The 16,606-nt window shown below is 37.1% G+C and overlaps 1 protein-coding gene across 1 annotated transcript in view; it reads right to left on the minus strand.

The window, feature by feature from the left end:
• Window positions 1-3,040: 3,040 nt before the first annotated feature.
• Window positions 3,041-16,606, minus strand: part of LOC139557694 (E3 ubiquitin-protein ligase MARCHF9-like) — a 123,347-nt gene continuing 109,781 nt past the window's right edge. Inside the window, exons 2-4 of the mRNA XM_071372790.1 lie at window positions 7,257-7,412; window positions 6,555-6,747; window positions 3,041-4,474 (exon numbers count right to left, since the gene is read on the minus strand). Of these exons, the coding sequence (XP_071228891.1) occupies window positions 4,146-4,474; window positions 6,555-6,747; window positions 7,257-7,412 (678 nt within the window). The 3' untranslated portion in view covers window positions 3,041-4,145. The remainder of the gene's footprint in view (window positions 4,475-6,554; window positions 6,748-7,256; window positions 7,413-16,606) is intronic.

Raw genomic sequence — 16,606 nt, forward strand, 5'->3', positions numbered from 1 at the left:
AAGATCAAAAGAGAGAGGGCAAGGTCACATTTGGCAATGTTTGATATGAATGTGCAGTATTTATATCACGTGACCGGCCTACCTGGCTGGCTTTGTCTAAGCCTTAGGACAAGGTCATGTCTAATATGATTACAGCTTTTGTCAAATTTGAGGTCAAAAGTTTATTTATTTTAGCATTTTAGCTAACCTTAACCCTAAGTCTTTTCCTAACCTAAACCTAATTATCCTAACTTGCTACGTTCATTCTCCTAACCTGCTGCTTAAGTTATTCTAAACCTGCTACAAAAGCTGTATCCCTTCTAGACAAAACCCTAGGACTAGAGCCGTTGAGGTAGTCAACAATGAATGTATGGCATTGGGGCGCCATCTATCAGAATGATTAGGCCATACACCTGAATTAGACCACATTATGAAGAGAGAATTAGGTGGTTAGGTCTCTAGGTGGCGACAAATAGCTAAAACATAACGTCCTTTCCACAGTATGCAGAGATCATACTACCATTTATTACATTGTAATAATGGGCCTATGACAGAGATTCTAATGTAATAATGGGCCTTTGACAGAACTTCTAATATGATAATGGGCTTTTGACAGTACTTCTAATGTAATAATGGGCCGATGACAGAACTTCTAATGTCCATAAATTACCTACCTACACTACTGTTCAAAAGTTTCCGGGATGCTGGCCTTCTAGGCAGAGTTGCAAAGAAAAAGCCATATCTCAGACTGGCCAATAAAAAGAAAAGATTAAAATGGGCAAAAGAACACAGACACTGGACAGAGGAACTCTGCCTAGAAGGCCAGCATCCCGGAGTCGCCTCTTCACTGTTGACGTTGAGACTGGTGTTTTGCGAGTACTATTTAATGAAGCTGCCAGATGAGGACTTGTGAGGCATCTGTTTCTCAAACTAGACAGTCTAATGTACTTGTCCTCTTGCTCAGTTGTACACCGGGGCCTCCCACCCCTCTTTTTATTCTGGTTAGAGCCAGTTTGCGCTGTTCTGTGAAAGGAGTAGTACACAGCGTTGTACGAGATCTTCAGATTCTTGGCAATTTCTCGCATGGAATAGCCTTAATTTCTCAGAACAAGAATAGACTGACAAGTTTCAGAAGAAAGATCTCTGTTTCTGGCCATTTTGAACCTGTAATCGAACCCACAAATGCTGACGCTCCAGATACTCAACTAGTCTAAAGAAGGCCAGTTATATTGCTTCTTTAACCAGAACAACAGTTTTCAGCTGTGCTAACATAATTGCAAAAGCGTTTTCTAATGATCAATTAGCCTTTTAAAATGATAAACTTGGATTAGCTAACACAACGTTCCATTGGAACACAGGAGTGATGGTTGCTGATAATGGGCCTCTGTACGCCTATGTAGATATTCCATAAAAAATCTGCCATTTCCAACTACAATAGTCATTTACAACATTAACAATGTCTACACTGTATTTCTGATCCATTTCATGTTATTTTAACTTCTTAGGGCTAGGCCCCTTTTTTCTCCACTCCCTGTCTGAATGACGTGCCCAAAGTAAACTGCCTGTAGCTCAGGCCCTTGTCACGGTTGTGTGTAGAGACGGATCAAGGCACAGCGTGCTCTGAGTTCCACATCTTTATTTATGTGAAACTTACAAAAAAACTAAAAGAAACAAACAACGAACCCGTAACATAAGCGGTGCTACATGCACTAACTCAAAACAAGATCCCACAAAACACAGTGGGGAAATGGCTGCCTAAATATGATCCCCAATCAGAGACAATGATAAACAGCTGCCTTTGATTGGGAACCATACCAGGCCAACATAGAAATAAAAACCCCTAGATAGGAACACCACCCCTAGTCACACCCCGACCTAACCAAAATAGAGAATAAAAAGGCTCTTTATGGTCAGGGCGTGACAGCCCTGAAGCCAGGATATACATGTAATTGGTACCTTTGGAAAGAAAACACTTTGAAGTTTGTAGAAATGTTAAAATAATGTAGGATAATATAACACAATAGATATGGTAGGAGAAAATCCAAAGAAAAACCAACCAGAAATGTCTTTTGGAGCGACTATCCTCTTAGAAATGCAAGAGTAAGGTCATATTGAAAATTCGCTCCCTGGATGCAATTCCTATTGCTTCCACAGGGTGTCAGCAGTCTATGTTCAAGGTTTCAGGCTTGTAACTTCAAAAACGAACAAGAAATATCAGTTTTAGTATTAGGACACAGTCTTGTACATTTGTGTTTGCGCGCGCCATAAATAAATTACTCACCTGCTAAAATCAGTTTCCTATTGAACATACTTCTTTCCAAAATAAATATTATAGTTTGATTACATTTTAGGGTATCTGAAGAGTAAATAGAAACGTATTTTGACTTGTTGAAATAGATTTTCGGATTCCTTTCTCTGCTGTTGAACGAGTGGATTACTCAAATCAATGGCGCCAACTAAACTGACTTTTTGGGATATAAAGAAGGATTTTATCTAACAAAATGACACTACATGTTATAGCTGGGACCCTTTGGATGACAAATCAGAGGAAGATTTTCAGAAAGTAAGTGAATATTTAATCGTTATTTGTGAATGTATGAAACCTGCGCCCGTGGAAAAATATTTTGATGTGAGGCGCCGTCCTCAAACAATCGCTGTAATAGCTACTGTAAATCGGACAGTGCTGTTAGATTAACAAGAATTTAAGCTTTCAGCCGATATAAGACACTTATATGTACATAAATGTTTAAAATCCATAATATTTATGATTATTTATTTGAATTGCGCGCCCTCCAGTTTCACCGGAAGTTGTCCAGCTACAATAGTCATTTACAACATTAACAATGTCTACACTGTATTTCTGATCCATTTCATGTTATTTTAATGGACAAAACAAATTGCTTTAAGTGACCCCAAACTTTTGAACGGTAGTGTGTATGTAAATGTATTTACACCATGAAGCAAGATACAACTTGCAAGAAGGCAGTTTTAATAATAATAAGAATGAGCCACTCATTTCTAACTGTATAAGTAGATATAAAGAAAAACAATGACACAGGAGTGAGATAGTGAATAGCAAGAGATTACATAGATCTCCATCTTTAATCCAAATCTGAATCATCAGCACACAGCAGCGAGTCAGTCATCTTTGTTTTAGCTGAAATAACACACTGCTATTTGACAGATTCAAAAAACAGTTTGGTGCAATGAAACCAGATGAATAAAAAGCTTTTCTGAAAAGCACCATTCTGAATGAGCAAATTTGTAGAAGTGCTTAAATGTTATGTGATGATGATGCTGCATAAAAAAATGATATATCCATGCAAAATTCACCGTGAAATGTACAGATATCTTTATTGCAGAGAAGATAGGACTAGGAGTCATTTTAATGTTAATAAATTCATTATCTTCATTTTGTAGTCTATCCATTGATCCCTGTATTTATTGTTTGCAGTAATAACTGCTGTTTTCATATGATGTCTTAGATATGTTGTATTTGTTGTTCTCTGGTCTGTAGCCTAATCATCATTGGCTACAGCAATATTTCAGAACTGCAAAACTCGTAAAATAATTATTATTCAGAGTTGTTTGATAATGTTTGGCGTGGCATAAGGAGTTTCAGGTATCTCTTTAAATCATACTGCCACAAAAAAAATAGAAATTAGTAAAATAGAAATCATACCAAAAAACGCAGGAGAAAATACATTAAAGATAAAATAATCTTTGTGCATCCTGAAATCGTCCCGAAAAATATCTGTTCTCACCTTGGATTACGTTGTTATAAAGCCTTGCATGTTTAACGTAGTTCATAATATCAGTTCTTCAATTATTACAAATGTGCATCTCTAAACAAACTCCTGGAAAGATCCTCATAGTTCAGCATGTTCTGTGTGTTGTAGTTTCAGGGCGAACCACTGCTCCAGTAGGATAAATCCACTTGGGAGGAATCATGATGAGCCTAGCAGGGCAATGGTCGTTACAATATCACAGTAGCTTGACTGCAGTGCCAGACATGGTCTTGTCTGTACATGTCCTTCCCTGGGCTGGGTATCGAAATCCAGTTTCTCAATGGTGTTGACAGAATCACTTGAAAGAACTGGCCAGATTAAAAAAGAAAACACGATACCCAGCTTTAGTCTTTTCTTCCAGCCCTTCCACGTTCAGTCTCATACCGTTGTCACCCTCATCACCACCTCCCGGTTGGCCGTGGAGCCAAAGCGTGGGTTGTGGGGCCGTAGCTGGCTGAGGATGTGCAGGATTGTGTAGCCACAGTGGTGGTCCAGAATAGTCCTGAACCTCCGGTTCCGTCTCCCACTGCCGCCACTACCCAGGCCATGGGAGTTACTTCGTGAGCCCCGGCCCCCACCCTTACTGCTACTCAGCGGGTCCCCCAAGTCATTGGCTTTTATATAGTTCAATACTTTCCACTGCTGATTGACAGCCTGCCAGCGCTTGAATATTCGGTACACTGATGAGCCCTCGTGGATTATAAGGCCTGGGAAGAGAGAGAGTTTTTTTTTTACAGATATGGGCAAAGGCAAGATATCCAATGATTTTAAAGGCTTTTGCATGAAATACTCCCAGAAACTAATATGTAAGAATCAGCCAAATACTATAGCACTAGTACAGTGGGGAGAACAAGTATTTGATACACTGCCGATTTTGCAGGTTTTCCTACTTACAAAGCATGTAGAGGTCTGTAATTTTTATCATAGGTACACTTCAACTGTGAGAGACGGAATCTAAAACAAAAATCCCGAAAATCACATTGTATGATTTTTAAGTAATTAATTAGCATTTTATTGCATGACATAAGTATTTGATCACCTACCAACCAGTAAGAATTCCGGCTCTCACAGACCTGTTAGTTTTTCTTTAAGAAGCCCTCCTGTTCTCCACTCATTACCTGTATTAACTGCACCTGTTTGAACTCGTTACCTGTATAAAAGACACCTGTCCACACACTCAATCAAACAGACTCCAACCTCTCCACAATGGCCAAGACCAGAGAGCTGTGTAAGGACATCAAGGATAAAATTGTAGACCTGCACAAGGCTGGGATGGGCTACAGGACAATAGGCAAGCAGCTTGGTGAGAAGGCAACAACTGTTGGCGCAATTATTAGAAAATAGAAGAAAATAGAAGAAGTTCAAGATGATGGTCAATCACCCTCGGTCTGGGGCTCCATGCAAGATCTCACCTCGTGGGGCATCAATGATCATGAGGAAGGTGAGGGATCAGCCCAGAACTACACGGCAGGACCTGGTCAATGACCTGAAGAGAGCTGGGACCACAGTCTCAAAGAAAACCATTAGTAACACACTACGCCGTCATGGATTAAAATCCTGCAGCGCACACAAGTCCCCCTGCTCAAGCAGGCGCATGTCCAGGCCCGTCTGAAGTTTGCCAATGACCATCTGGATGATCCAGAGGAGGAATGGGAGAAGGTCATGTGGTCTGATGATTCAAAAATAGAGCTTTTTGGTCTAAACTCCACTCGCCGTGTTTGGAGGAAGAAGAAGGATGAGTACAACCCCAAGAACACCATCCCAACCGTGAAGCATGGAGGTGGAAACATCATTCTTTGGGGATGCTTTTCTGCAAAGGGGACAGGACGACTGCACCGTATTGAGGGGAGGATGGATGGGGCCATGTATTGCGAGATCTTAGCCAACAACCTCCTTCCCTCAGTAAGAGCATTGATGATGGGTCGTGGCTGGGTCTTCCAGCATGACAACGACCCGAAACACACAGCCAGGGCAACTAAGGAGTGGCTCCGTAAGAAGTATCTCAAGGTCCTGGAGTGGCCTAGCCAGTCTCCAGACCTGAACCCAATAGAAAATCTTTGGAGGGAGCTGAAAGTCCGTATTGCCCAGCGACAGCCCCGAAACCTGAAGGATCTGGAGAAGGTCTGTATGGAGGAGTGGGCCAAAATCCCTGCTGCAGTGTGTGCAAACCTGGTCAAGAACTACAGGAAACGTATGATCTCTGTAATTGCAAACAAAGGATTCAGTACCAAATATTAAGTTCTGCTTTTCTGATGTATCAAATACTTATGTCTTGCAATAAAATGCTAATTAATTACTTAAAAATCATACAATGTGATTTTCTGGATTTTTGTTTTAGATTCCGTCTCTCACAGTTGAAGTGTACCTATGATAAAAATTACAGACCTCTACATGCTTTGTAAGTAGGAAAACCTGCAAAATCGGCAGTGTATCAAATACTTGTTCTCCCCACTGTATATATAACTGGCATTTGGCATAACCACACAGTGCAGATACAAAGCTAGTACCATCTGTTTTCAGGTTGGCAATGCACCATTTCACACAAAACAAATCTATCTACAAAGATTTACGTGTGTGTGCGTGTCTGTGCGTGTGCATGCATGCCTGCCTGCCTGCGTACATGTGTGTGCATGCCTGCCTGCCTGCATGCCTGCCTGCCTGCCTGCGTGCATGTTTGTGCATGCCTAACTGCCTGCCTGCGTGCATGTGTGTGTGTTCATGGGCCTGTGTATGAGAATTTGTGTGACTGTGCCAACGGTCCAGTTTCACATGATTCATCCCCCTCACCGATGCACACGATGTCCATGAAGCCGTACATGCCGTAGCAGATCTGGAAGAGCAGGTCCTGACGCTGCCACTTGGCCGAGGGGCTGAGGGACGACCAGATGAGCCAGGAGATGCTGGCGATGAGGAACAGGGAGCCCAGGATGATGGCAGCGATCTGGACCTTCTCAATCACCGTCAGGGAGATGGCCTGCCACTGAACAGAACAGCCACGAGGGCCAAGACAGGGACAGTAAGAATGGGACCATATGGTGAAGTCCAGTCCTCACACCTTCATCATTGTGAGTGCCCAAGATTTGTTCTAGCAAAGTGATTAACTGTAATGCCTAGACTGGTGCACCTGAGCAGAGCACTGCATACTCCTGATTGCGATATTGTGCATCGTTTAAATCGATGCATTAGCAGAAAACTGTGAGATAAGATCTGTGGCTACTATAAAAATATTCATTCATTTGAGATGAGAGTAGATCTTGTGCACAATGAAAATACGACTGGAGTGGATGAGACAGACCCCTAGCCCCTACCCCCTAGACACTTGTGTAGATCTGAAAGGATAGGTGTGAGCAATATGGCGAATATCATGCAGTTGGCAAGGTGTAGCTACTACCGTATTGTACTGCATGAAGTACCTAGGAGCTAGGGTCTGATTCTGGCCAGAGCGTAAGTCCCAGAGAATGAGGGGTTGGACAGGCTGAGGAGAGGTACCTGCAGTGGGTTCTTGGTGCTGATGGCCAGAACATGGTACTTGAAGTAGCACAGCTCACAGCTCCAGGAGCCTCTCTCGCTGATCCAGCGGATGAGGCAGGGCTGGTGGGTGCAGCGCACAGAGCCCTTACAGCGACACGGGCTCAGCAGCTCTCCCTGCAGGAGACAGAGGGGTAGAAACAGAATTACTAGAACAGATATTCCTATTCAAGTCAATGTTCTGACGTGGCATAACATACCATAAGTTATTTCGGAATTTAAAATATTTTGAAAAAACAAACAATATTGGATTATGGATAGCCCTCAATGTCTCTCCGAAGCTACTGGTTTGGTGTATGTCTGTCTGGCACACTCAGGAAGAGGACGATGGGTGGGTCCACACAGGTTGTGGGACCTTAATTCAACATCACAATCCTCCCACTTAATGTAGACTTTGAAACTGTCGGAAAGCAACTATGAATGACCTATTCATTATTAAATAGAGTATCTTTCTCCTCTTCCACGATTTCCACCTTAGCAAATGTTGGCTAACTTCCTTCTTAAAGTAAGTGCTGAAAACGTCAGTACTGTAGCTAAATGCCGAGGTTGGTTCGTTACTCCTCATCAATGCTTAAATGATTAATGTCTAGGAATCATTAGTGCTAAAATTATGCCTGTGAAGGAATCATTAATGCTAAAATGATTGGTGTCTAGGAATCATTAGTGCTAAAATTATGCATGTCTAGGAATCATTAGAAGTAAAATGATTGGTGTCTAGGAATCATTCGTGCTAAAATTATGAATGTCTAGGAATCATTATTGCTAAATGATTCATGTCTAGGAATCATTAGTGCTAAAATGATTCATGTCTAGGAATCATTAGTTCTCAAATGATTCATGTCTAGGAATCATTATTGCTAAATGATTCATGTCTAGGAATCATTAGTGCTAAAATTATTAATATCTAGGAATCATTAGTAGATCAATGCATGCACCCATCTTGATCGTGGCTTGTTGGCCAGAACGAGCGTATTAGGACCCAGCAACATTGGCAGGGGTGCACAGAGATTTGAAGTGCAGGCAGGTGAATGGGAGGTGAGCCATTCAAACCCTACTGTTCACATAGAACGTGTCTCAAATTGGCGGTCTATTCCCTTTATAGTGCACAACTTTTGACTAGGACACATAGGACTCTGATCAAAAGTACTGCACTATGTAGGGAATAGGTTTCCATTTGGGATGCAGAGGCAGACTCTCAGTGAACTCAATCAATACAGGCCCTACTGCAGCACCTACGGCAAACATTGCCCTTTCAACAGACTGACTCTTGAGGAATAGGGAGAATGTTGAGCATTGTAGAAACATTTAAACAGTTATGTATGTGCCTATTTACACACATCTAAAAGGGCTGAAGTTAAAGGCCCAGTGCAGCCAAAATTCTGTTTTCCCTGTTTTTCCTGTTTTATATTACATTGTACAACAGCTGATAAAACTAACACTGTAAAAGTGTGAACAAATTGATCAGTGTTGTTTCATGATTGTTGAAAATACAATATACACAGGACCTTGTAATCAGCAGGTTTACAGGACCAATAACAAAAAGAGTTCAAACCTAGCCAATAACAGCTAGTTTTCAGTTTCACCCTCCACACTCAGACCACTCAGTCCTAGCAAATTTTTAGCTTGAGAAATATTTTTGAGTTGCTAAAATTTTTTGCTCATTTTAATGGAAATCTATTACAGGAAGGTAGTTCATTGCTACCCAGAAATGATTTGATATTGACATCAAATGGCTGGATTGGGCCTTAAAAGAGTAGCCTAGTCATTCCTCTGAATGCAGTTTCCTATTAATTGCTAGCAGCATCTACAGCAAACTTCCCATCTGGTGAGATGGGAAGGAAGTCAGGCTGCATCCCGAGGCTTCTCCCACTTTGCACACTCCCCATCATGGATTTAAAATCATTACAATAGTGGAATATTAGACACTACCCTCACCAATTAAGTTGGTTGGTTGTCTTGCATTTTTACATTTTAGTCATATAGCAGACACTCTTATCCAGAGCATAAATGTTCATTTGTACTGGTCCCCCGTGGGAATCAAACCCACAACCCAGGCATTTCAAATGGCATGCTCTACCAACTAAGCCACACTGGACCCACAACTTGCACAACAAACTTAATTTGTTTTTATTACTTTACACATTTATTTTGGGATCCACCCCTGTAAACGTAATTTGCCTGACGATGTGTGAGTGTTTATTTGTTTATTCGGATCCCCACTAGCTTTTGCAGAGGCAGCAGCTTTTCGTCTTGGATAAGGCGTGGAGAAGGTCTAATTTCATACAAGCACATTTTTGTCCACTTTCCCTCTCCTCAACACCTCTCCTCGATTACCTTTGACATTTTTCAAAAGGAGACGAGAGAGGACGGTAGGAGTTGACCAAATCCAATTGAGAATAGTCCCTGATGACTCATGAACATGATATTTAATAGTGCTATTAGAAACTACACTCACTGCAGAAATAATTAGATCCCAAATCCTTTTCTTTATTTCCAATCACAAATGGAACACAGTGGCTCATTTAACCCATGTTTATTCCCCCCATAGTAACCAGGAACCATGTTTCTTGACAGGGGGACTACAATTAGACAAAACAATATTTTCCAGTTTTTAAATGCCCAGTGCAGTCAAAAATGTGATTTTCCTGTGTGATGTATATATGTCCACACTAGGAGGTTGGTATAATACTGTGAAATTGTGAAAATTATGATAATGTCCTTTTAGTGTAAGAGCTGTTTGAAAAGACCACCTGAAATTTCAGTACATGTGGAATGGTATCAATTACATCAAACGCATGGCTTCTATGTGTTTGATGCCATTCAATTTGCTCCATTCCAGCCACTATTATGTGCCATCCTCTCCTCAGCAGCCCCAACTGTCCCAGACAGTCCTAGCTACATTTTTGACAATTTTAATGGAAAAAATCACAGTAAGGTACTTCATTGTTACCCAGAAATATTTTGATATTGAGATAAAAACAGCTGTATTGTACTTTTAACATTGATTTCCCCGCTGTCTCGCTTGTTAAAAACGTGTTATTATAAGATACTTTCATTGACTAACCACATACCAATTTGAGTGGGGGAGAGGAGCTACTTGCTCGTCAGTCATGAACATTATATTAACTGAGCTGAAATGATAAAGACGTTATAATAACTGGGCTGACATTATAAAGAAGTTATAATAACTGGGCTGACATTATAAAGACATTATAATAACTGGGCTGACATTATAAAGAAGTTATAATAACTGGGCTGACATTATAAAGAAGTTATAATAACTGGGCTGACATTATAAAAACATTATAATAACTGGGCTGACATTATAAAAACGTTATAATAACTGGGCTGACATTATAAAGAAGTTATAATAACTGGGCTGACATTATAAAAACATTATAATAACTGGGCTGACATTATAAAGACGTTATAATAACTGGGCTGACATTATAAAGACATTATAATAACTGGGCTGACATTATAAAGACGTTATAATAACTGGGCTGACATTATAAAAACATTATAATAACTGGGCTGACATGATAAAGACGTTATAATAACTGGGCTGACATTATAAAGACATTATATTAACTGAGCTGAAATTATAAAGAAGTTATAATAACTGGGCTGACATTATAAAGAAGTTATAATAACTGGGCTGACATTATAAAGACATTATAATAACTGGGCTGACATTATAAAGAAGTTATAATAACTGGGCTGACATTATAAAGAAGTTATAATAACTGGGCTGACATTATAAAAACATTAAAATAACTGGGCTGACACTATAAAAACGTTATAATAACTGGGCTGACATTATAAAGAAGTTATAATAACTGGGCTGACATTATAAAAACATTATAATAACTGGGCTGACATTATAAAGACGTTATAATAACTGGGCTGACATTATAAAAACATTATAATAACTGGGCTGACATGATAAAGACGTTATAATAACTGGGCTGACATTATAAAGACATTATAATAACTGGGCTGCCATTATAAAGAAGTTATAATAACTGGGCTGACATTATAAAAACATTATAATAACTGGGCTGACATGATAAAGACGTTATAATAACTGGGCTGACATTATAAAAACATTATAATAACTGGGCTGACATGATAAAGACGTTATAATAACTGGGCTGACATTATAAAGACATTATAATAACTGGGCTGACATGATAAAGAAGTTATAATAACTGGGCTGACATTATAAAGACATTATAATAACTGGGCTGACATTATAAAGACATTATAATAACTGGGCTGACATTATAAAGACGTTATAATAACTGGGCTGACATTATAAAGACATTATAATAACTGGGCTGACATTATAAAGAAGTTATAATAACTGGGCTGACATGATAAAGACGTTATAATAACTGGGCTGACATTATAAAGACATTATAATAACTGGGCTGACATGATAAAGACGTTATAATAACTGGGCTGACATGATAAAGAAGTTATAATAACTGGGCTGACATTATAAAGACATTATAATAACTGGGCTGACATTATAAAGAAGTTATAATAACTGGGCTGACATTATAAAGAAGTTATAATAACTGGGCTGACATTATAAAAACATTAAAATAACTGGGCTGACACTATAAAAACGTTATAATAACTGGGCTGACATTATAAAGAAGTTATAATAACTGGGCTGACATTATAAAAACATTATAATAACTGGGCTGACATTATAAAGACGTTATAATAACTGGGCTGACATTATAAAAACATTATAATAACTGGGCTGACATGATAAAGACGTTATAATAACTGGGCTGACATTATAAAGACATTATAATAACTGGGCTGCCATTATAAAGAAGTTATAATAACTGGGCTGACATTATAAAAACATTATAATAACTGGGCTGACATGATAAAGACGTTATAATAACTGGGCTGACATTATAAAAACATTATAATAACTGGGCTGACATGATAAAGACGTTATAATAACTGGGCTGACATTATAAAGACATTATAATAACTGGGCTGACATGATAAAGAAGTTATAATAACTGGGCTGACATTATAAAGACATTATAATAACTGGGCTGACATTATAAAGACATTATAATAACTGGGCTGACATTATAAAGACGTTATAATAACTGGGCTGACATTATAAAGACATTATAATAACTGGGCTGACATTATAAAGAAGTTATAATAACTGGGCTGACATGATAAAGACGTTATAATAACTGGGCTGACATTATAAAGACATTATAATAACTGGGCTGACATGATAAAGACGTTATAATAACTGGGCTGACATGATAAAGAAGTTATAATAACTGGGCTGACATTATAAAGACATTATAATAACTGGGCTGACATTATAAAGAAGTTATAATAACTGGGCTGACATTATAAAGAAGTTATAATAACTGGGCTGACATTATAAAAACATTAAAATAACTGGGCTGACACTATAAAAACGTTATAATAACTGGGCTGACATTATAAAGAAGTTATAATAACTGGGCTGACATTATAAAAACATTATAATAACTGGGCTGACATTATAAAGACGTTATAATAACTGGGCTGACATTATAAAAACATTATAATAACTGGGCTGACATGATAAAGACGTTATAATAACTGGGCTGACATTATAAAGACATTATAATAACTGGGCTGCCATTATAAAGAAGTTATAATAACTGGGCTGACATTATAAAGACATTATAATAACTGGGCTGACATTATAAAAACATTATAATAACTGGGCTGACATGATAAAGACGTTATAATAACTGGGCTGACATTATAAAAACATTATAATAACTGGGCTGACATGATAAAGACGTTATAATAACTGGGCTGACATTATAAAGACATTATAATAACTGGGCTGACATGATAAAGAAGTTATAATAACTGGGCTGACATTATAAAGACATTATAATAACTGGGCTGACATTATAAAGACATTATAATAACTGGGCTGACATTATAAAGACGTTATAATAACTGGGCTGACATTATAAAGACATTATAATAACTGGGCTGACATTATAAAGAAGTTATAATAACTGGGCTGACATGATAAAGACGTTATAATAACTGGGCTGACATTATAAAGACATTATAATAACTGGGCTGACATGATAAAGACGTTATAATAACTGGGCTGACATGATAAAGAAGTTATAATAACTGGGCTGACATTATAAAGACATTATAATAACTGGGCTGACATTATCAAGAAGTTATAATAACTGGGCTGACATTATAAAGACGTTATAATAACTGGGCTGACATTATAAAGAAGTTATAATAACTGGGCTGACATTATAAAGACATTATAATAACTGGGCTGACATGATAAAGACGTTATAATAACTGGGCTGACATTATAAAGACATTATAATAACTGGGCTGACATTATAAAGACGTTATAATAACTGGGCTGACATTATAAAGACATTATAATAACTGGGCTGACATGATAAAGACGTTATAATAACTGGGCTGACATTATAAAGAAGTTATAATAACTGGGCTGACATTATAAAGAAGTTATAATAACTGGGCTGACATTATAAAGAAGTTATAATAACTGGGCTGACATTATAAAAACATTATAATAACTGGGCTGACATTATAAAGATGTTATAATAACTGGGCTGACATTATAAAGACGTTATAATAACTGGGCTGACATTATAAAGACGTTATAATAACTGGGCTGACATTATAAAAACATTATAATAACTGGGCTGACATGATAAAGACGTTATAATAACTGGGCTGACATTATAAAGACATTATAATAACTGGGCTGACATTATAAAGAAGTTATAATAACTGGGCTGACATTATAAAGAAGTTATAATAACTGGGCTGACATTATAAAAACATTATAATAACTGGGCTGACATTATAAAGACGTTATAATAACTGGGCTGACATTATAAAGACGTTATAATAACTGGGCTGACATTATAAAGACGTTATAATAACTGGGCTGACATTATAAAAACATTATAATAACTGGGCTGACATGATAAAGACGTTATAATAACTGGGCTGACATTATAAAGACATTATAATAACTGGGCTGACATTATAAAGAAGTTATAATAACTGGGCTGACATTTTAAAGACATTATAATAACTGGGCTGACATTATAAAAACATTATAATAACTGGGCTGACATGATAAAGACGTTATAATAACTGGGCTGACATTATAAAAACATTATAATAACTGGGCTGACATGATAAAGAAGTTATAATAACTGGGCTGACATTATAAAGACGTTATAATAACTGGGCTGACATTATAAAGACATTATAATAACTGGGCTGACATGATAAAGAAGTTATAATAACCGGGCTGACATTATAAAGAAGTTATAATAACTGGGCTGACATTATAAAGACGTTATAATAACTGGGCTGACATAAAAACATTATAATAACCGGGCTGACATAAAAACATTATAATAACTGGGCTGACATTATAAAGACGTTATAATAACTGGGTTGACATAAAAACATTATAATAACCGGGCTGACATAAAAACATTATAATAACTGGGCTGACATTATAAAGAAGTTATAATAACTGGGCTGACATTATAAAGACGTTATAATAACTGGGCTGACATAAAAACATTATAATAACCAGGCTGACATAAAAACATTATAATAACCGGGCTGACATAAAAACATTATAATAACTGGGCTGACATAAAGACATTATAATAACTGGGCTGACATTATAAAGACGTTATAATAACTGGGCTGACATAAAAACGTTATAATAACTGGGCTGACATTAAAACATTATAATAACTGGGCTGACATTATAAAGATGTTATAATAACTGGGCTGACATAAAAACATTATAATAACCGGGCTGACATAAAAACATTATAATAACTGGGCTGACATTATAAAGACGTTATAATAACTGGGCTGACATGATAAAGACGTTATAATAACTGGGCTGACATTATAAAGAAGTTATAATAACTGGGCTGACATTATAAAGACATTATAATAACTGGGCTGACATTATAAAGACGTTATAATAACTGGGCTGACATTATAAAGACATTATAATAACTGGGCTGACATTATAAAGAAGTTATAATAACTGGGCTGACATGATAAAGACGTTATAATAACTGGGGTGACATTATAAAGACATTATAATAACTGGGCTGACATGATAAAGACGTTATAATAACTGGGCTGACATGATAAAGAAGTTATAATAACTGGGCTGACATTATAAAGACATTATAATAACTGGGCTGACATTATCAAGAAGTTATAATAACTGGGCTGACATTATAAAGAAGTTATAATAACTGGGCTGACATTATAAAAACATTATAATAACTGGGCTGACATTATAAAGACATTATAATAACTGGGCTGACATGATAAAGACGTTATAATAACTGGGCTGACATTATAAACACATTATAATAACTGGGCTGACATTATAAAGACGTTATAATAACTGGGCTGACATTATAAAGACATTATAATAACTGGGCTGACATTATAAAGAAGTTATAATAACTGGGCTGACATGATAAAGACGTTATAATAACTGGGCTGACATTATAAAGACATTATAATAACTGGGCTGACATGATAAAGACGTTATAATAACTGGGCTGACATGATAAAGAAGTTATAATAACTGGGCTGACATTATAAAGACATTATAATAACTGGGCTGACATTATAAAGAAGTTATAATAACTGGGCTGACATTATAAAGAAGTTATAATAACTGGGCTGACATTATAAAAACATTAAAATAACTGGGCTGACACTATAAAAACGTTATAATAACTGGGCTGACATTATAAAGAAGTTATAATAACTGGGCTGACATTATAAAAACATTATAATAACTGGGCTGACATTATAAAGACGTTATAATAACTGGGCTGACATTATAAAAACATTATAATAACTGGGCTGACATGATAAAGACGTTATAATAACTGGGCTGACATTATAAAGACATTATAATAACTGGGCTGCCATTATAAAGAAGTTATAATAACTGGGCTGACATTATAAAGACATTATAATAACTGGGCTGACATTATAAAAACATTATAATAACTGGGCTGACATGATAAAGACGTTATAATAACTGGGCTGACATTATAAAAACATTATAATAACTGGGCTGACATGATAAAGACGTTATAATAACTGGGCTGACATTATAAAGACATTATAATAACTGGGCTGACATGATAAAGAAGTTATAATAACTGGGCTGACATTATAAAGAC

This window comes from Salvelinus alpinus, chromosome 28, assembly GCF_045679555.1.
Source record: "Salvelinus alpinus chromosome 28, SLU_Salpinus.1, whole genome shotgun sequence".
Lineage (NCBI taxonomy): Eukaryota > Metazoa > Chordata > Actinopteri > Salmoniformes > Salmonidae > Salvelinus > Salvelinus alpinus.